Here is a 21,826-nt window from a genome sequence, read left to right as displayed (position 1 = left end):
CATGAGTTTTTAAAAAGAGTTGGAAGGGGAGGGGCAGAGAATTTACAGGTATAAAACTCAGAACTTTCAAGTTGTAAGTCAAAATTGATTTCAATTTTGCAAAATGTTTCAGTTTAGACTAAATAAAAAAATATTTAATTAAATACATACTGCTAATCTAATAAAAATCTGATCCAACTAAAAACTATTAATAATAATATTAATAATAATATCATTAATAGTAGTAGTTGTAGTAGCAGCAAAATAATATGGTATGTACAGTATGAAAAAATAAACATTTTAATGCAATTCAGAGGCAAAATATATAAATATAAAAAAAACCTTAACATATATAGAAATAAATAACAGTAACAATTTCTTTTTTAAATGAATGCTAAAACATTACTGTAAACCATCTAAAAACAGGTATAACAGATATAGGTACGGAATCATAATGCAAAAGAATTTAAAAAGATGAACATGAGAAAGAAAATAACAACCTGGACACAGTCGTCTTTAGAGAGATTATTTATTTGATTACCTGAAAATCCACCAGCACTCAGACTTCCAGTGCAGAGAAACCACAGCTTTGTTTCTGCATTAAAATTCATCAACAAGTACGGGCAGTAAAAAAGGTATTAAAGCAAATAAACTGATCAGTGTGAATAATAATAATAATAATAATAATAATAATAACACTACTCATTAAATCACAGAATGAAACGCCATGGACCCAGACATTTTTGATCTTTTCAACAAAAATAAACAATAACAGAAAAAAAAGGTTTAAATTTGGTTTTATGCTGTAAATTGAGATTAAAGATATAATATTGTAAACAGCAGGAAGGTGTCTCTTCAGAGTCTCAGCAGCAAATAATACACTGTCTCTCTCTCTCCCTCTCACACACACACCTGTACTGAGATGTGTTAATGCATTTATCTTACGATTGGAAAACAAATTTTAATTGCTTAGCAAACTGTTTCAAATCAGCCACTAAAATTATCCTAAAATACTGATTGATTAACAAGATTACTCAGATCTCTTTCTTCTTTTTTTTTTTAAAATCATCCACAATATTATGTTCTTATTTAAAACAAACAAAAAAAAACCCTAAAAATCTCCATACTGATCCCATTTCGATTTGCTAAGAAGCTTTACCTCTCGCTAACGTAACCTGAAGCTGTATAACAGTCTAATATATTATCACACATCAGGGTTCCCGATGGACTGTGCTATTAAATATTATATACAGTGATTTTCACTTCTTTAAACAGCGCTCTCTCTCTCTCTCTCTCTCTCATGTAACTGTAGTGTAGGTTTCTGTAAATGACGACATCCAGACTGCTGCTGTGATAAAGTACTTTAAGTGCCTCAGATTTCTACATTTCTTTCCCATCATGCACATAAAACCGCCCACACCAGTCTGTTCACACAGAGAGACCTCGGAAAAAAGAAACCGCTCACTTACGTGTTGCACTTCAGGTTAAATTAACATTTAGACCAGAACCTTTACGTAATCCTATATTGTAACGTCTCTAAAATATGAACACAAACTCAAAGTCGTCCATCCTGACGTCTTCATGATAATCCCTGTATTAATAAATTACCATGAGTGTAGATTATAGGAGCCAGAAACGCTACGTAAAGAGCGCCCCTAGTGGCCAGTTCTTTCCAAGTTACAGAATAATAAAAAGATTTAAAAAGCCATCTGATGGCTGAAAGGTTGATTGTGGAAATCTGTTCAGTATTAAATACGTGTTTAGAGTCGAGGTTGGTTCAATCGATTAGACATATGGTTCCAGGCGTTTATTTGGACTTTTTTTTTTTTTGCAGTCATTCCGAATTTCAAAACGAGGTCGGGGTCAGAGCGGACAGCGCGGGATAACAAGCCAGAGGCGCTACAGCGGGAATCCAGACGGGAATGTTTGTGTGGATCATAAACACCTAACTCAGTGTGTGTGTGTGTGAGAGTGAGAGAGAGAGAGAGAGAGAGAAAAGTGTGCTCAACCAGAGGCACTGTGTCACTTCCTGGAATGAGGTGTATTTCCATCACAGGAACTCTTCCAGGAACTCTCTGACTCGAGGCACAGTTCCGGCACAGGAACCAGGCTAGCAGGTTCCAGGCAGCTTTTTATTTATTAATTCATTAATTTTTTTATTACATTCCTACATAACACAATCGACCAGGGGCGGAGCTTAACGAACCAGCCGTCGAGATATCTGCTAAGCATCGTTTCTCTGTCGTTCCTTCATGGTGCTAACAGCAGGATGGACTCAGCTGTAAAGCTCAGTCCGGTCCATCGCACTCGCTCCTTCTTTCATCAGTCACTGTATCGCCACAACTGCGTGTTGAGAAATAAACACCGAATAGTGATAATGTAACGCAGGGTTTCCGTGAACACCGGACACACACAAACAAAACACTGATATCCGTGTCACCGAGTACCTTCGGTTCCTGGACGAACCGGTTCGCTTGGTTCTCCTCAAGGTTTCTTCCTCATGTCCTCTCAGCACCGTCGCCTCCGGCTCGATCGTTGGAGATAAACGGACAAAAACTGTCAATGCACCATTTTCAATTTACATCCAGCATGTTTAAGAGTGTACGCTGTCGCTAAGCAGCTTCACAGAAATAAAAGGGATAAACAAATAAAACAAAAAAAGTCTCTAGGCACGGAGAACGGCTCAACTTTCACACGCTCCCGGAATCTTCCTCTGCACCGTCCAGCTCATCACAAGTTGGTATTGTGGTGCCAAAACTTTCGTTAAGGTCCTTTCTGTGAGCTGAGCGTTCATGACGAGCTCAGTATCAGAAAGCAGGTGCGTGTGTGTGGGTGTGTGCGTGCGCGCATGTGCGCTCGCCGGTGTCCCGATGTCCATGGTGATGTTAAGGTACAAGCGCAGGACGTCCTCATTGTGTGCTTGGCGGCATCCCGATGTCCACCGTGATGTTAACGTACAGCGCAGGACGCTCCACGGACAGCGTCTCATACGAGCACGAGTTCAGGCCGTCCTTCCTCCACGTCTGAGGCGTCTGACCCAGCAGACGCATCCTGCAGGAAACAAACAAGTCAGGAGAAGCGGCTTTATTTAAACATCTCCAACACGGCACGGCTGAATTCTCAAACCGGACACAAAGGACGGGTTAAAATCCACACCCTCGATCTGATCCCTTATGGTTTCTATAGCAACGGCTGACACACAGGGGATTGTACAGAAGACGAATTATAAAGAGAGTTTAAGGTTTGAAAATATATAAACAATCAATGTGGAAGCTTTATTGTTTAAAAAATCTTTAAAGTATGATGTGTTACACTATTATAACTAGGGATGGGAATTAAATTCGTTTCGATCACGATTTACCGATTTAATTTGCATTGCAATTCTTCCCGTATCATAATTTTATTTTCATAATTTGTTATGAAATGGATTTTAAAGTCTGTGTGTTACATGAATCATTACACAAGACAATTATGATATGTAACTGGATAAATTTCCCCACCATCTCTAATGCCTATACCAGCTCACACTCTTGTGCCATGAGAATTTAAAAATTAATTTAGAATTAAAACTTAAAAAGTTTACACACCCAGTGGACTCAGTTTTTTCCTCATCTGACAAAAATGAGATTAATTTGCTGGATGAAAAAAAAAAAAAAAAAAAATCCTTACCGGTCCTTATTGACCTCGTTACCGGCGTCTCTCTGGTGAAACACCATGGTGTAGCGAGCGACATCAGCGGGCGGCCGGATGATCTTCAACCCCTGCAGCTGCACCCTGAACAACAAACAGCACTTTGTGGCTCTTTTTCTTTTTTTCCCCCCCAACAACACTACATAGATTTCTTTTGGCCTACAACCATGAATTACAGTGAATGATGGAGAGTTGTTTTTTCAGAAAATCCCACAATGCATTGCTTAGGGTTATTCTGCGCTATACTTAAGGGAAGAAAAGACAAAATAGATAGCGCACTATGTAGTGAACGGTTCAGGGGAAGACATTTCAGCATTTCAGTTTCAGATGCAGAACAAAAAAAAGATCTGACTTGTCTCATATTTTCCCCCAAAATGTGAACGTTTCCTTCCTGAATAGTTTTTCTTTCCCTTCCTCCTCACATCCTGTGCATCTGCACGCCGTCTCGGCGACATGACATCGTTATACGGAAGGATAACGGTGTCAAAAGACCTCAAAGCAAAATAGCACGTCGCAGAATTACATGAACTGAACAAAAACCTGGCACAATGAAAATGCTTGAATTTTTCTACATTGCAGTTTGATCTTAATAGAGGAAAAAAAAAAAATCATTCAACGTTAAAGAATGCTTGAAATTTTTGGCTTTGCAAATTTTGTATATTTCAGATGAAAAAAAATCATTCATGCATTTAAATTATAATGCCATGCGAATGCAAAGCAAAAAAACAGACCTTACTAAAACTGTTCAAAAATATATTTCACATATTATAAATACCATCTACCACCAAAATTAAAGAAAAACAAAACAAAACTGGTCTTTACATCTGGGATATCAATCTATCAGAGCCCAGTGCTTGTAACTGTCTGGATTACAGGTTGAGCGGCAGAAAACATTTTTAATGCAAAACTATCCTCTTTTCCCAACCTCCCTGACATAATCGCCATCTTTAAAGCCTGCGTTCTCTTTTATTTAAATGCCACAGCGATGCTTCTCCTGTCTCCTGCGCTCAGTAATGCAAATACAGTCACGATCTGTAACAAGATGGGATTCATTCCCTTAACAGTAGTAAGAACCACCGTATAGAATTTATATTTCATCAAGAAAACCAGCGTGTATAGTACAGCGGCAGCGAAACCTATCGAGACAAAAGTGAAACTCAATGTTTTAATGACTATTTATTCTTTTTTTTTTTAGAAATTTAAATCACATCACATTACTTACTCACTCTATAACACTTTATCCTGTATACAGAGTCGCGGGGGACCTGGAGGAAACCCATCGAGCACAAGGAGAACATGCAAACTCCACACACAGAGACAGGATTAGAACACTGTTCAAGCATTTTTATTATGACATGTTTTTGTTTAGTTCATGTTACCGGACATGCTGTTTTTGCTCTGAGGAATTTCTGGCATCGTTATACTTCCATATTGCTAGCATTAGCACAGGATTGATTGGATTCAGAAACCTAGGATTGCGGGTAATGCGGTTTGCGAGTGTTCCGCAAGACGAGCAAAGATTTTTAATAAAATTTTAACTTGAAAAACGAGCAAGTCTTGGTTTACGAGTACCGAGTGTTATGTATCCGGCATGCTTTTCTTGTTTTGACGCGGAGTGTCACATGATCACAACCGAGCCAATGTGTTTTCTCTCTCTTGCGCTGCGGAATTGTATGTAATCGTCTCGCCTGCTCGGTCTTAGTGCTCGTCTCTCACTGGTATAATCAACATCCATGCAGTGTGTACTGTTCACTATAACACTGTGACCATGTGTGTGTGTAAAACATATTTTATTTTGTGTCTGTATGCACGTTTTTACTTTACAGCAGTGATTCCGTTAGTATACACCCACGCGAGTGTCATTACTCGCCCAGGCGAGTGTGTGTGTGTGTGTGTGTGTGTGTGTGTGTGTACCGTATGCGGAGGTCGTCATCTTCCCCTCCCCAGCCCCAGTAGGTGTTTGGAAAACCGTTCACTTTGGAGAACTGATCCTTGGTCATCGCTGACACGCCCCCAAAATAACCTTTATATCTCAGTCTGTGTAAGACACATACACACACACACACACACACACAAGAAACTTCACCTGGATTGTTTAAGAAGGCCAAATATTTATTCCTGACACTGTGTCATCCTAACAGATGTCAAACATGCACACCGCCCAGCCAAAAGAAAAGAGAGTCATCACCTGGATTTAACTAAACAGACAGTTAAGAGGCCAACAATGGATAATTACTGCAGTGATTGATATGTTCCCGCTGCAATAAGTTATTTAACAACAACAACTGATGAAGTGAGGAGCTTTTCATTTTTTATTTCTTTAACCACCATGTCAGAAGACACAACATGTGGGTGTGGCAAAGCAATTAAGAAGAAACTATTAAAATGATGTTAAGGATTGTAAAGCATGTTATTAAAACTCTGGAAGGATAAGTGAACCATCATCTTTGAGGAAGAAATGTGGTTGGAAAAGCCTCCTGAATGATCGTGATGTGAGATCACTTAAACACTTTAAATTATAAAAAACTCTCAGTAGAACTCTCAGCTCATGAGTTGATCAACGTTGATCAAAGCTCATGTGGATAATATGAAATGTTCGGGACTCAGACACAGTCTCAGTGTTTAAGTCCAGGCTAAAAACCTATTTATTTAGCCAAGCATTTTTATAAATAGATTAGCCTTAGGTAAAGGAGCAGATCTGGGGGACTCATGGACGTAGAGTATTATGGTGAACTGGTATGTTTAGATGTTGTCTTTCCCACTCTCATTGATCACTCAGGTTTGTTGACGATGAAGTAATTGGTTGCATTACATCCCATTTCCGCGTCATGTCCGCGTTTTCTTCTGGCTCCTCCCTTTTAGTTATGATGTCATAGTTAGTCCTGTATTCTATAGGAACCGGGATTAGAACCTAAACCATAATACTACCTCATTTATATGTGCACCAGCCAGATACAATGTGTGTGTGTGTGTGTGTGTGTGTGGGACATACCTGTACCCGGTGGAGTTTCGTCCAACCACTAAGTGTTTGGGTTGTTGCTCGCAGGTGTACAGGTTGTGATCGTTTTCCGGGATGAGATCCACGTCGTGAAAGATGAAACAATCCCAGCTGAAGTCCTTCAGAGCCTCAAGATAGCCGATGTTCAGCAGCTTTGCTCTGTTAAAAATGGCATCGCCAGCCTGAACAAGGGACACACAGACACGGGTTGAGTCATATTTTTAAATATATATAATAAATAATGTTTGTGAATGCAAAAAGAAGACAAGTGTGAAGTCTTGATATCGTTTAGATGTGTGTGTGACCTGGTGTATGATGTAGATGGCGTAGTGGAGCTGCTGCCGCTGCAGGAACGGGTGGAGGTGATGCAGCAGGTAGAGCAGGTGTTTCTCTCGGTTTCGGTGCGGGATGAGAACAGCGACGCTCTGCCTCGCCTTGCACTCGTTCGGATCGTACTGTCCCTGCGCCACACCTCCGTTCTCCGCCGCCACCTGGCCGAGAGTCAGAGACGGGTCGAATGCCAACTTCATGGCCCCGCCTCCAACAAGAACACACACAGTTTTATTCCTGTGCTTCATTTATTTTTTCGCCTTCCCCCCCCCCTTTCATCTCTCTCTATCCATTCATCCCCATCTTTCTTTCTGTCCTCCTATCTCTCCATCTCCTCATCCATCTTAATCTGTCCAACCTTTCTCCATCCCCGTCTCTTTCTTTATCCATCCAGCCATGTCACTGTCTCCCTCCCCCCCCTCCTCTCCCTGCATATCTGTCAGCTATCTCTCTCAACCGTCCCTACGTCTCTGCCCTGTCCACCCCATCCCTTCAGTCTCTCTTCTATCTGCTTCCTTATTTAGTGATCTGTTCAGCATTCTCTCTCTTTCTCTCTCTCTTTAACACATCTTTTTCTCCCAACCCTAATCTCTATCTGTCCAGCTCCCTACATTTACATAACTCCCTCCCTCCCTCTCTCTCTTTCCATGTAATGGAAAACATCAAACAACAGGAAGCACAATTTGCAAAGTGTAATGTGCAAACACCTCATCAGTCGATCGACACACAGACACACACAGACACCAGGATGTAAACACACAGTGAGCAAGTGTGCACTGCTTTAACTCTGAGGCACTCCACACACACACACACACACACACTCAAGTGTGATGTCTAAACACTTTCACTCCCTCAGGAGGAGACATGAGATTCAGCACCGAGATAGAAAAAACAAACAAACAAAACAAAAAAAAAAAAAAAACAGCAGTCTTTACTTTGATCTGTTAATCATGTGCCCTACACTTCTTTCTTTCTTTTCTTATTGTTTAATTAATAAAACAATCATTTCATTTTAACATTTTGGAACAAAACTACATATTTTTAAAATTGATAGAGTTAATTTTTTCATTCGTATACATTGTTAGCTAAAATTTCTACAACCTGAATTAAAAAAGAATAAATAAATAAAATCCAAAAATGTTGTTTCACAATAAAACTCACGAAGCAGAGGTGAATTTTCGGGGCAGAGCTCTTTGGACGTATGCTCCTCATCCACTTCATCCTGCTTCTCCATATCCACCTCCATCCCGATCGGCGTCGTCTGCCTCGTCTTCTCGACCAGCGTCTGGGACGGGGGCGTCACCAGTTCGGGCGTCTTCCAGCGGCCGTCGGAGATCGACGTGATCCACGCAATCACGAGGACACAGAGCACAAGCAGGAGCAGATACTTAGTCCTCCTCGTGAACCTGGACACGACGGGACACACCGACATGGCTGTGTCTCAGAGGGCACGAACGCGAGAGAGGACACGCCGAACACGTAAACAGCTCCCGTGGAGGAACATCTGGATTTTTTTTTTTTTTTTTTTTTTTAATGTCGGACACTGTGGTGCAGCATTCTGGATCTCCACATGTCAAAGTGTTGTTTTTTTATAATAACTTTTATAACAAAACCATCATCTAACCTGAAGAGTCCAGCCTGCTGAAAGAACAAGAGGTCGAGTTCAGGTTACTCAGGCCAACATGTGCAGCCAGAAATATCACATTCCACAGATCTAATAAACACAGTGCTTTCCTGGTCTGAGCCCCCGCACCCCCGCCCCGCCCCACCTTCTTAATAATCCTATTAATCAGATCTCCTCATCTTACATGTTGACACAATGTGTGTCTTTCACACAGATTTTCAAACACATTTCCTTAACACGGGGAAGAAAACAAAAACAAACAAAAAACAAAAAAACGCACAGCAGGAACTTCCTCCTCACACTTCGGGTTAAACTCTAACGTACTCGGCACTGTTTTTTACGCCCTTTATAAAGTTTTCGTTTTTTTACTTACGTTAAGCATCAAAGCGTGCAAGACTGAGTGCAAAAGTTTGCGCACCTTTACAACAAAATGAATTGTGATTTATATTGTGTTAATGAGAGTATAATTAATAGTACAACTACATCATCTAGTATAATAAAATAAAAACATAATAAGGAATTAACACTTTTATTCATGATATGGTTTCTATTTAAATTTTTATTTTATTGTAACTGTATATCTGTATATTATTAAATTTGATATTTTACTTTTTTGTGCAATTTTTCTCTTCTATCATTGCAAGGAAATCTATCTAATTATCCTCTTGAAATGAAAGATTAAAAAATTAAATAAAAAAACAAAAATATATATAATAAATATTTTAAATAATAATAATAAACAATTATTTACTTATTAATTTATTTTATTGGCTACATTGTATGCGATTAATTTTTATTGCAATTTAAATTATATACTACTACTAATAATAATTATTATTATAATAATTATTATAATTATAATAATAATAATAATAATAATAGCAACAAGTACTAATAATAATAAAAAAAACACGTTGGCCTGGTAACTAACCCAAACAAATGCTTTATAAAAATGAACATTTTTCATATTAAGTCAAATACTGACTTTAATCACCTAATAAACGTAAAATGATTTAAATAATGATTAAAAAATACAAAACTTAAAAAGTTGTGCTGGAAAACAGCGTTATAAACAAAGCACAAGCTAAAAACGCTAGCTAGCCAAATGTGCTACGGAAAATGTCAGGCAACTAAACTAAACTTAATCACACACAAACCGAATTAAAATATTTATCTGGAAAAGGAATGAAATTTAGTGAAACGTCATGTTACCTGAGGTAATACCTGGCGCTCGTGCTATCCCGCTGACTAAAAGACACTGCCCCAGTACGGGAGATATTATAATCCACTTCCTGGTTGGCACACTTAACCCCGCCTTCCTGAGCCAGGATTGGCTAACACTCGTGAGTACCCGGTGACTATTGGACAAAAGCAACCGTCCGTCATAAACAGGTGGGATCATGAGAATCCCGCCTTCGTCAGTAGAACATGAGCACGAGCAGGTCAGGGGGACATCAAAGCCACGTCGCGTGCACGAAAGTAAAGATGACACGTCGTGGGGTCGGACGCTCGCGAAGCACTTAGGGATAAAGACTGCATAAAGACTTTTAATCAGGATAATAAAGTGGAGGAAGTATGTTTAAAATCAGCTGTAGATTTATACTAGATACTACATTAATTGTAGAATTAAAGATATTTATCTTTCATTCATCTTTTATAACACCTTATCCTGTACAGGATCACTGGGGGGCTCTGGAGCCTATCCCAGGAAATTTAGGGAACCAGGCAGGGGTGCCAGTCCATATTTTATGGCACACACTTCTGAGCAATTTGGGAATGCCAGTTAAGTTGATCTGCACAGCGTTTGACTGTAGGAGGAAACCGGAGTACCCGGAGGAAACCCACCAAGCAAAGGGGAGAGCATGCAATCTTCATTCACACAAACCCAGAGATGGGAATCGAACCCTCGATACTGAAGGTTCCAGGCTAAGTTGTTAGTCTCTTAGCTGCTCTCATCAGGAAGTCGCCACAGCAGGCCATCCGATCCACACAACAACTTGACACAGGTGATGCAACCCCCTTTCTGATGCAACCCTCCCATTTTATCCGGGCTTGGGACTGGCACTGATCCAGGCTGGGGTTTGGACATTTTGTGGGAATCAGACCCGGGTCTTCCACATGTAAGGCGGAAAACCTACCATCAGACATTATCCATATCTACTGCATAATCACGTGTTAATTTCCAATGTTAAACAAGATACGACAGTCACAACACCAGAAATGTCATGTTTATCAATATTTATCTTCCAGGTTTATCTCCAATACACCATTTAACACAAACGTAAAGCCACACCCAAAAGTCATATTGAAAAGCTGCAAATAAAGTCAATGAGAGTTTATGGTATATCATCCAAAATTTTGCTACATTTCAACACTTGTTTAATTACAACTGAAATTCTGACACTATCAAAAAAGTCATTTCTGGTAAAGAAACAAGAAAAAAAATCCTTCTATAAATCCTGTATTCTTGAACTATTACAACTCTGTGTGATCATGCATAAGTAACACAGTAACAGTGTAATATAGGTATTTATTTATCATGAAACTATATTCGCTGGATGGATAATAATTAATTATTTGTACAGGATTTATAGAAACCATTTGGCACACATACATTTAAGCATATAATAATAATTTGCTTTTTTTGTATTGTTTAAACAAATAATCCAGTTTTGCATTTCAAAGCTATATGCGCATCAAAAACGTAAAAATCTCGCAACATGTGGGAATGAACCACCACACAAATAACACCTGTTCAATACTTTGTACAATTACTAAACGATCTGCAGTGTGGACACACTTATTAAAACAGCTACTAAGCGTAAATATGTACGAGCTTAGTTTTTTCTCGCCTCCTCAAAAGTGAGCGACAGACTCATCGTCCCGCTTTCAAAGCTCACCCTGGGCCTCTGGCTCCGCCTCTGCCCGGTGGGTGTGGCTGCTTCGTTCTCATTTGTCTTTAGGCAGATTGACGAGGACGGCGAAGAGGCGGAGGACCCGCCCACACTGTTGGACCGCTTCCTGAAGGCGGAGCTTTGCCTCAACGTGGCCTTGGCGGCTGCTTTAAAGGCGTGTGCCGCCGTGCAGGAGCGAACTTCCTCGATGGTGTTCCGGGTAGGCTTGAACAGGATGATGTAGACCTTATTGAAGAAAATGCATGCAAGGAGGCTGAAACTGGACGCCAGGATGGCAATGACCTCCACAGCTGAGACAAACTTCCCGTAGGTGCTGAAGTAGGCAGGGACAAAGGAGATCCAAACGATGAAGAAGATAAGCATGCTAAAGGTGATAAACTTGGCCTCCGTGAAGTTCTCCGGCAGCTTCCGTGACTTGAAAGCGAAAAAGAAGCAGACGGCTGCCAGGAGGCAGGTGTAACCGATCAAGAAGCCTAGGGCCATCATGGAGCCTTCGTTACAGGTTATGAAGATTATCTCGTCAATGTCATAGTTTCTGTCACTCGCCGGCGGAGCGTTGTACAGCCACACCACGCAGATCATCACCTGTACAAAGGTAAACAGGAAGACCAACAGGAACTGCAGGTTCAGACCCCACCACTTACGATGGAGGCTGGTGGGAATCTTGGCTTCGAACACCAGAAGCACCCGGTTGGTCTTCACCAAGATGCAGGAGATGCACAACACGAAACTGATGCCGAATGCAGGCTGACGCAGGCGACACGTCCAGTCCTGAGGCTCGCCGATGAACACGAGCGAACTGGAGAAACAACAGATTAAAGAGAACAGCAGCAAGTAGGACAGCTCTCTGTTTGAAGCCTTGACTATCGGTGTGTTCCGGAACCGTACAAACACGCCCATTACAAAAGAGGTTAGGAGAACCCCAAGAACGGCGAGCAGAGCCAGAGCGATCCCGAACGGCTCCGACCATGCCAGATACTCGATCTCCTTTAAGAAACAGGATGTGTGGTTCCCATTGGACCAAGAATTGTTGGGACATTTGGTACAAACACTGGCATCTGTATAGGAAGGAAGGAAATAAGAAAAACAATAACATGCAACAGAATTATATACAGTATTGTTTTTATTTACATAACTCACCGTTATGTAAATAAAACATAACGGTACTTATGAGTCTATTTAAATAAACCGGAGTACCCGGAGGAAAACCACCAAGCATACTCCAAACTCCATGCAAAAAATCGGTTATTTTATAAGTAATTTTAGATAAAAATTTTATTACAATCATTAATCAATGTTATAAAACATTTCTAATAAAAATATGTATGCATACTGTAAGTATCCATTAAAGCAGACACCAGCTTCTCTTCCCAGGATGCTGGAGCAGAAAAAGCACTTCCATGTCCTGCTCCAGGCCCAGGCAGAGACCTGGTGGCTGTTCTAGGGCACTGGTTCCTGGGGGACCACTTGTTCTGCACAATTTTTGTTTTTTTCTTTTTCAGCTTCCAGCACAACTGATTTAACTAATCAGCTAATTAACAGACTTTTCCGAATTGAAGTTGGTGTGATGGAGCAGGGAAACCTTTGTTAAGGTCTTTAAGCATGGAGCCGAAGCATTGGACAGTCACCACAAGGTTTGTGGAGGGTTGGGATCAGTCTATGAGAGGAGGGGAGGGGGATGCCAGGCTGAGCAAAGTTTAAATGGTAAGCAGATTGCATCTAAAGGAGTATTCTTTGTATACATATATATTTTTTTAAAATTATTAAAAACACTGTTAGAGTGAATAAACCATGCACCTTTAAAGACGCTGTATTCTCCATCAGAGCACTCGGTACACTCGAAGCAGCAGGTGGGTTTCCCCTCGATGATGCCCTTCCTGGTGCCAGGCTCGCACTCCTCACTGCAGTTCGAAAATGGCACCTAGGCAAAGACAACGAGGAAAAATGTATTCATGCTCTGCAAGCAATTATCCAACCACATGAAGGATATAGTTTTTTTGCTAATAAAAAGTGCAAAGGGGAGCACTGTATTTTAAGTTTTGGTATATACAAAAAGATTAGAAATATTGAAATAAATTCAAATTACTGTATAATAACTGAGAACGTTTGTAAAAATGAACAAAAATTTCTATTTAAAAACATGTAAAAAAAAAAAAAAGGACCTTTTTACAGTGCATATTGAAAAAGTATTTTATTTTTATAATTTAACTTCAAAAAGTGAAATGCACACATATTCTACAAGTAGTACAATGCATTACACAAATATATAAAATATGACAAGCCTCTTTTTTCACATCTTGTCAATTATGGCTTACAGCTCATGAAAAAAAAAGCAGTGTCTCAAAATATTAGAATATTTCCTAAGATCAACCAAGAAAAAAATCATAAAAAAGTTTGTTCATGTTTGCACTCAGGACTCCTTTAGAATGAATTACTGCATCAGTGTGGCATAGCATGGCGACGATCAGCATGGTTGAGGTGTTAATGAAGACCAGGTTGCTTTGATGGTTGGCAGCCTTCAACTCATGTGTATTGTTCAGGTCATCTTTATTTTTCTCTTGACAATAGGTCAGGTGAGTTAGCCAGCCAGTCAAGCACAGTAATACCTCGGTCAAGCAAACCAGTTAGTGGTAATGTTGGCACTCTGCCAAGTCTTGCTGGAAAAGGAAATCAGCATCTCCATAAAAGTTGTCAGCAGATGAAAGCATGAAGTGGTCAAAAATCTACTGACAGATGTTTGCTTTGGATTTGACAAAACACAATGGACCAACACCAGAAGATGACTGTGGAAACTTCACACCAAGCAACTTGAATTCAGGGCCTCCCCACTTTCTCCAAATGATGTCCAAATAAAAAGCTAAATTTACTGTCATCTGAAAAAGATGCGCAGAGCCTGCGCAGACCAGCTAGCACCTGTGTTCACTGAGATATTCAACATCTCTTTATCTCAGTCGGTGATCCCCACATGCTTCAAAGAGTCCATCATTGTTCCTGTCCCAAAGAAACCTCATCCTGCTTCCCTCAATGATTATCGCCCTGTAGCCCTCACTTCAGTAGTGATGAAGTGCTTTGAACGCCTGGTCAGAGACTTCATCATCTCTTCACTACCAGACCCACTAGACCCACTACAGTTCGCTTATCGTACAAACCGTTCCACGGACGATGCAATCTCTCATCTCCTTCATACATCTCTCACTCACCTGGACACTCAGAGGGGGAATTATGTGAAAATGCTCTTCATCGACTACAGTTCTGCATTTAATACCATAATTCCCTCCACACTTACCACCAAGCTGGAGCACCTGGGACTCAGCTCATCAATGTGTCAGTGGATCTCCAATTTTTGACTGGCAAACCACAGGCAGTAAGGATGGGCGGACATGTCTCAGCCTCCCTCACTCTCAGCACTGGAGCCCCCCAGGGTTGTGTTCTGAGCCCCCTGCTGTACTCTCTGTACACCCACGACTGCGTGGCCACTACCAGCTCCACCACCATCATCAAGTTCGCTGACGACACTGTTGTGGTGGGCCTGATCACGAACAACGATGAGACGGCCTACCTGGAGGAGGTTGGAAATCTGGAGAACTGGTGCCAGAGAAACAATCTCCTCCTGAACGTCAGTAAGACAAAGGAGCTGATAGTGGACTTTAGTACAAAGCAGGTGAGGAACTACCAGACCCCCGTCATCAACAGGAGCCCAGTGGAGAGAGTGGACAGCTTCAGATACCTCGGTGTTCACATCACGCAGGACCTGGCGTGGTCCTGTCACATCAACACCGTGGTAAAAAAGGCCCGGCAGCGTCTCTACCACCTCAGACGCTTGAGAGACTTTAGACTGCCCTCCAAGGTGCTCAGGAATTTCTACTCCTGCACCATAGAGAGCATCCTGACGGGAAATATCACGACCTGGTTCGGGAACAGCACCATGCAGGACAGACGAGCTCTACAGAGGGTGGTGCGATCAGCTGAGCGCATCATCCGCATCGAGCTCCCTGACCTGCACTCAATCTACAGCAAGCGGTGCTTGACCAAGGCCAGGAAGATCGTGAAGGACCTCAGTCACCCCAATAACGGCCTGTTTACTCTGTTGCGGTCTGGGAAGCGATTCCGCTCCTTGAAGGCCAACACAGAGAGACTGAGGAGGAGCTTCTTCCCGCAGGCGATAAGGTCTCTCAACCACAACCACACCACTATGCAGAACTAACAATCTTTTCATCTTTTTCATAATTGATCAAATCCATCAATCTTCTTACATCCATGAACACTATGGACAATTACATGCTCACCTTCCTTCATATATACACTACATGTCGTACGTTTACATCCTGGACCATTGCACAAAGACACTTTAATAACTTTGCACACCTACCTTCACAACTACACTACATTTTACAGTTTTACGTTTACATCCTGGACCAGTGCACAAAGACACTTTAATAACCTCTGCACAAAGTCACTTTATTCTATGCATATTTGCACACACAGCACAGTATATTTCAATTTGTACAGTAGATTTCTATTTTTTGCACATCATATCTCTATTTTTATTTTTAGTTCTATTTTTCCTAGTTTAATTTAATTTTTATTTAATTTCTATCGTATTTCTTTTATTCATATTTATTTCTTATTTGTAAACTTAATTCTCTTCTAGGGTCAATGGCAGCCGTAAAATGCATTTCACTACATTTCGTACTGTGTATGTTTGTGTATGTGACAAATAAAATTTGAATTTGAATTTGAAAAGAGGACTGTGAACCACTGAGCAATGCTTCAGTTCTTTTTCTCCCCAGTCCAAGGACTAGGTAGGCCTGAGGTTGTCTTTGGTTTAAGAGTGGCTTGACACTAGGATACCAGTTGCATGGTGGCTCTTGATGCACTGACTCCAGTCTCATTCCAATCCTTGTGCAGCTCTCCCAAGGTCTTGAATCAACTTTGCTTGACAATCTTCTTAAGACTGTGCTCATCCCTGTTGCTTGTGCATCTTTTCCAACTGCACTTTTCCCTTCTAGTTAACGTTCCATGAAATATGCTTTAATAATACTGCACCTACTGTGGCTTATCCTCCTTATGGAGGAAGTGGATGATCATCTCCTGGACAGCGGTAACGTTAGCAGTCTTCTCCATGTGTGTACTGAACTAGACTGAGCGAGTATTAGACAGAGTAATTTACTTAAACTCTAAATTAAATCTATGCATATAATAAAACTGTAAAGTTGGTGTCTGTATGTTAAAGATATTTGCAGGGACGTAAGATGAGTAATAGAACACATCAAGATGTTTTTTTTTGTCTGCCTGTTTGTTTGTGCACGCATCATGTAAAAACTACTAAACTCAATTTTACATATAAAAATTTAGTTAATTAAAAAAATTCAACAGATGGCCCTGTAAATTTTTTTTTAAAAACACAATTGAGTGTGCAATTAAATTCCACGCAAATGGAGTCACAAGCACTTCTAGTATTCTAATATTTTAAGATACTGGATTTTTGCTTTTCATGAGCTCTGTGCTATAATCATCACAATTTAAATAAAGGTTTAAAAATTTACTTTACATCTAATGAATCTAGTTTCACTTTTTAAACTAGATTACAAAATAAATGGAACTTTTCATGATATTCCTATTTCTTCGATATGCCCCATCGATATACCCGTTTAATTAAATCAGTAAAAATAAAAAGAAAGAATATTTGGACATTTTTAACTTGATGGAGAAATAATTACAACAGCTGATAGACAATAATTGTACAAAATGTTAATAAATTTATCATTCAGTAGTTAACGATAGCACTTTCTCTTAATGTGGGTAAACTTCTAGATGATTGTGTTCGAGTCCAATGACGTGAGTTAGGGACAGAAAAAAAACTAAGCAAATTTGTTAAAAGGGTGTTGATGGGATTAGATGATCCACCAGATCCGGGGAGAACCAAACTGCTGACAGACAGACAGAGTAAACAGAAGGTATTCACACGGGCATGTTTATATGATCACACAATGAAAACCACAGTTCAGCAAAGACCACGAGGCAAACACACACACCCGAGCTGTTTACACACACATACTGCTGGTCTGTGTTGCTCTTTAAGAATCACATAATTCAGTGTTTCTCAAGATTAAAAAATATATATTTTTGTATCCATAACCTAGTTTCTCAAGATACTTGATTATATTATTTATGTTAAGATTTTTTTGTGTGTCTGAAAGTTTAGGTTTTGTGTAAGTCATAGTTAAGTGATATATTGTTTCTGTATTTTTAAGTAACACTGTTTTAAAAATCATTTTAAAGCTTTTTTTTTTAAAGAAACAATATCAGGTGTATATTTATATTGGCTGATCTGCAAAAAAAAGTTAGTTAATAAAAAAATGTTAATAATTACATATGACATATATCGATCATAATAGTTAAACTTTCCCAGGTAAAAACCATTAGCCTAGTTAAAAGCCTAGTTTCATCTAATGGAGCATTAGGATGCAGGTTTGTATTTGCTCTCGAGTAGAATGTCATGTAACAGCAGTGAGGAAAAAAGAGGACACGCTGATAATGAACACCAGCAATCTATTATCAATATAGATTATTAATTATCAATATGTACTGAACCATGTACATGTCTCCAATGCAGTTAAAATATTTTTCAAACGGAATGAATCCTTTTCAAATCCATGAAAGCCTCGCATTTCAGACATTTGACCTTGCAGGGACCTTGTACACAGGCTGTAAAAAAGCTAATCAGTTCCTTTATCTTCTGGTTCCAATTAAAACCTCATAGCCGTCATATCACAAACATTCAGGCATAAAAACGCAGACAGATGCATGGACAAAACGCAGGAAAGTCTATAACAAAAAAAGTTTAGAAATTATAATCCAAAAACAGGATGTTTTTGTGAAAGGAACATTAAAACGTTTGGTTAAACGCAAAATAGGAATAAGGCTGAATAATTACACTTTATTACAAATGTATAACAAAAGACAACACTTGTTTATCAACACTTCCATCCACCACAGCGGACGCTTGGCCTTAATGATTGATGAAAATACGCCAAAGAGACACTGCTACAGTAAAATGTCTCACCTCAGTTAAAAAGCCATTCCACAGTATTTTCGATTTGTCTATGGAGAGTTTGGCGCCCTTTTTGCCGCTAACGCTGTAGTACCCGACCTCCCTGAACACCACCGAACCGTCCACGGGGGAACGGTGCCAGTTCATGATGGTGTAGTTGGCAGAAAGTTCACTGCTCTCGTCGAAGTGCACCGTCTCACCCATGCTGTTCTGGAACTTCAGATGTCTCAATTGCTTTAACACCTGAAAAGAGACCAAAACTAGTTCTAACCTAGTTTTAGGTACATATTACAAATAATCACAAATAATACAGATAATAATACTATTATCACAAATAAAATGGAACTGAATTGAATTAGAATACGTAACGAACTAATCAGATAAGTAAATATCATTATACAAAATGTTTAGAATTTTGGACAATAAGACACATCACTGTACAAGTTGGAACAAAAAAGAAAGAGATGTTATATAGCCCAGAAAATAAATCACATTTAAATCTGACTTTGTTTACCATCATGATCATAACCATATGATCATATATAAGTGAAGTTACTGAGCTTTATAAACCGAACTGCTTGTATTTATAGATCACAAAAATGAAAACGCTTATTCTAGTTTAAAAGCCATCACATAAATGCGCCTCAAAGTACAAAGTGCACTTGTTAATACACAAAGGCACAGTACGTTCTGATCATTTACCTGCCACGCCTCCACCTTGTGAATATCAGCACATGATCCGTTAGCGAAGAGTCCTCTCCCAGGCGTACACGTGAGGATGTCCTGCAGTGCCTCGGCTATGGCGTAAACTGCTACATAAACGTTATAGGAGATTCTCAGGTCAGTGTAGTCCAGGTAAGGAGTCTCAACGCTCGTGATGTCCTCTTCGCCCGTGCAAAGCGGCCTAAACCCCGCACTGCCGTTCTCACCGTCCTCCTTCCTGACACTGTCCACCAGGTAACAGTTGAACGTTTCTTCCCAAAACTCTCGCACAAACTCGTTATGCAGGGATTTTTTTGGATGTACATGCTGCAGAAATTCCTTGAATCCAGGGATCTGGCCTGCTTGCAGCGCGAAGCCGATGGTCCCACCCATGACGTCCAGGTACTCGGGTTTGGCCACAAGGCTCGACAGAGCCCACGCTTCACTCGCTAACCACACGCGATCCGTGATGTTACGTCTTACCATTTCCTTAACCAGCGGCTCAACGTCGGGCCCGCTGGCGAACACAACAATAACTTTAGCAGTGGAGTTCTGGATTTGGTCTGCAATGTGAATAATCTCAGCTTCTTCCAGATACTGAGAGATTAGCACGTTGAGGTCGATGCAGATGTCCTTCTCAAACATCTCATTTTCGAATTTTTCTATCCCAGGACGGCCATATTCATCGTCCGAAGCGATTGCGATGACCCAGTTCCACTGAAAGTGATCTATGATGGCCGCCATTGCGATCGCTTGGTGCTCGTCAGTCGGAATAGTCCTCATGAAGGACTTATACTGGTTCTTGTTGCTCAGAAGGCGACTTGAAGAAGCATAGCTGATCTAATGGAACAAAATAAAGAGCTTAAAAAAATGTAACACCTGGAAAAAAAACTCCACCTCTTTACAGAAAAGCCTCTACTCACCTGCGGGATGTAGAAGAGACTAACGAGGTCGGCCACCGCTGTTGAAACCGCTGATCCGCAAGCCCCAACCACGGCGATGGTGGACGGGATGTTCCCGGTGCAGTTACAGAACCCGTCCAAGTTCAGAGAGTCGATCTTATTCTGAGCCACAAAACTGAGAGAGGCCTCCAGGGCTTTGGAGACGGTATTACAGGTGTCAAATATACGGTACCCCAGAGTGATGTTGGGCAAAAGTGTAGAACTGTTGTTAATTTCCTCTATGGCAAAAATCATGGCCTGGAGCCATCGAAATCCACGAAAATTATACCTAAGAAACCACAAAGACACATTTATGGGGCTCAGCAGAAACAGCAGTGTTTTTTATTTATAAAGTTTGATTAAAAATGTAATTTTTTTTCTGTTTACATTTTTAAGCTCACTTTTGCCCCTGCAAAATCTGAGAACACTTTTTATTTGTGTTTGGACCACAGCACTGTCCTCTACAGTTCATTCTCTTTTTCCCCCTAACGTACCTCACACACACTGTAGATTCCGGTTTAGCAGCCAAGTCCTGGTCGTTGGAAGCGACTCCGAAGTGTATTGGGAACAAACCCCCCAGCAGTATGTCCCCCGTCTTCTGAGCTCTCTGACGAGGGCCGTATGAAAGAACACCACAGTTCAAAGCCAACAGCACCAAATAGTGCACGTAGAAATCAAAATAAAACCTCATATTCTTAGTGTTGTGAAGGTTTTATGGCCATAAACAGCGTTAGATCACCAGCTGATTGACAGACAAGAAGGTTGTGAGCTCCAATCCCGGAACACCCAGGGAGCCAAGCTTTTATTCTGAGTATGATTTCAGTAAATCGGGGTAGAACATAGAATCCTGGTTCATTAAAACAGAAAATACAAATTTTATGAAACTTATGTTTAAAGCATATAATGCTACAGCAAATAAAACTGATCACAATTGTTTGGCTGAAACGATTAAGAGAAACAGTCCGAACCCTCGAAAGTCTTTCACCAGGGATCAATCTGAGGAGCGATCGGTCTCTTCGTCCTGTCCTTTATCAGACTCATCTTCAGCCCTGAAGCAGTTTGTGGTCTGTGGGATAATTTAAAGACAAAATGTTCCATGAAGTTAAAAGATGCAGGGGTTTGCAGTAAGGGTGTACCCCTCAAAGCTTAGATCATTTGAGTCATTATTCGTTTTGCTGTTATTTTAATAAACACATATATCGGGCTCAGAATCGTGCAGTTCCCTACACTTTTGTCCTGAAGTTTTGCGACATCATTCCCATATTCTGGTAGTGGTAATATTGACCCTTTATAAAAGTAATGATAAGTTACTACCTGACATATCCAAGAACCCAAATACAAGTTTGAAGTCTGAATCAGAAAGAGTTTTAGGGCCAAGTACGCTTGCACGTACAAGGAATTTGTTTTAGTGACAGAGTGTCCAGAACAAAACAAATGACAAGACAAAACAGCACGACACACACAAAAAAAGTTTACAACAATTGGAGTGGAGTGTGAGATACTTTCACATAAGTTACATAAATATCTGTGGTATTGCACACAATACTGCATATATATTTATTGACCGTAAGAAGAACGTTTAGCTGTTCATGA

At 40.3% G+C, this 21,826-nt stretch overlaps 2 protein-coding genes across 3 annotated transcripts; both read right to left on the bottom strand.

The window, feature by feature from the left end:
* Positions 1-491: 491 nt before the first annotated feature.
* Positions 492-9,912, bottom strand: b4galt4 (UDP-Gal:betaGlcNAc beta 1,4- galactosyltransferase, polypeptide 4). 2 transcript variants are annotated; one of them, XM_053485906.1, is made up of 7 exons: positions 9,834-9,912; positions 8,159-8,635; positions 6,973-7,205; positions 6,662-6,849; positions 5,584-5,706; positions 3,649-3,753; positions 492-3,030 (listed from the first exon to the last, which is right to left on the bottom strand). In XM_053485906.1, the coding sequence occupies exons 2-7, from the start codon at positions 8,427-8,429 to the stop codon at positions 2,889-2,891; spliced, it is 1,062 nt and encodes a 353-aa protein (XP_053341881.1). In that variant the 5' UTR covers positions 8,430-8,635; positions 9,834-9,912; the 3' UTR covers positions 492-2,888. The 2 variants fall into 2 exon arrangements, with proteins under 2 accessions (XP_053341881.1, XP_053341880.1); XM_053485905.1 differs by having other exon boundaries at positions 8,159-8,638; positions 9,834-9,899.
* Positions 9,913-10,883: 971 nt separating this feature from the next.
* casr (calcium-sensing receptor) lies at positions 10,884-21,070 on the bottom strand. Its single transcript, XM_053485700.1, has 6 exons — positions 20,728-21,070; positions 20,216-20,522; positions 19,293-20,132; positions 18,603-18,833; positions 13,334-13,457; positions 10,884-12,594 (listed from the first exon to the last, which is right to left on the bottom strand). Exons 1-6 carry the CDS (start codon positions 20,922-20,924, stop codon positions 11,459-11,461), a joined length of 2,835 nt encoding a protein of 944 aa, XP_053341675.1. The 5' UTR covers positions 20,925-21,070; the 3' UTR covers positions 10,884-11,458.
* Positions 21,071-21,826: the final 756 nt, after the last annotated feature.

This window comes from Clarias gariepinus, chromosome 24 (genome assembly GCF_024256425.1).
Source record: "Clarias gariepinus isolate MV-2021 ecotype Netherlands chromosome 24, CGAR_prim_01v2, whole genome shotgun sequence".
NCBI classification, from domain to species: Eukaryota; Metazoa; Chordata; class Actinopteri; order Siluriformes; family Clariidae; genus Clarias; species Clarias gariepinus.
This window is presented reverse-complemented; position numbering and strand designations above follow the sequence as displayed.

Bases quoted from the DNA above. Each gene is read 5' to 3' on its own strand.
- b4galt4 (XM_053485906.1), bottom strand. From the start codon at position 8,429: ATGTCGGTGTGTCCCGTCGTGTCCAGGTTCACGAGGAGGACTAAGTAT. The intron at 7,206-8,158 runs GTGAGTTTTATT...TTCTTGTTGGAG, and splicing joins CGAAAATTCACCTCTGCTTC to GCGGGGCCATGAAGTTGGCA. The intron at 3,754-5,583 runs GTACACACACAC...TTTGTTGTTCAG, and splicing joins GATGACGACCTCCGCATACG to GGTGCAGCTGCAGGGGTTGA.
- casr (XM_053485700.1), bottom strand. From the start codon at position 20,924: ATGAGGTTTTATTTTGATTTCTACGTGCACTATTTGGTGCTGTTGGCT. The intron at 13,458-18,602 runs GTGAGACATTTT...GTCTTTGCCTAG, and splicing joins GGAATGGCTTTTTAACTGAG to GTGCCATTTTCGAACTGCAG. The intron at 12,595-13,333 runs GTGCATGGTTTA...CTTCCTATACAG, and splicing joins AGAATACAGCGTCTTTAAAG to ATGCCAGTGTTTGTACCAAA.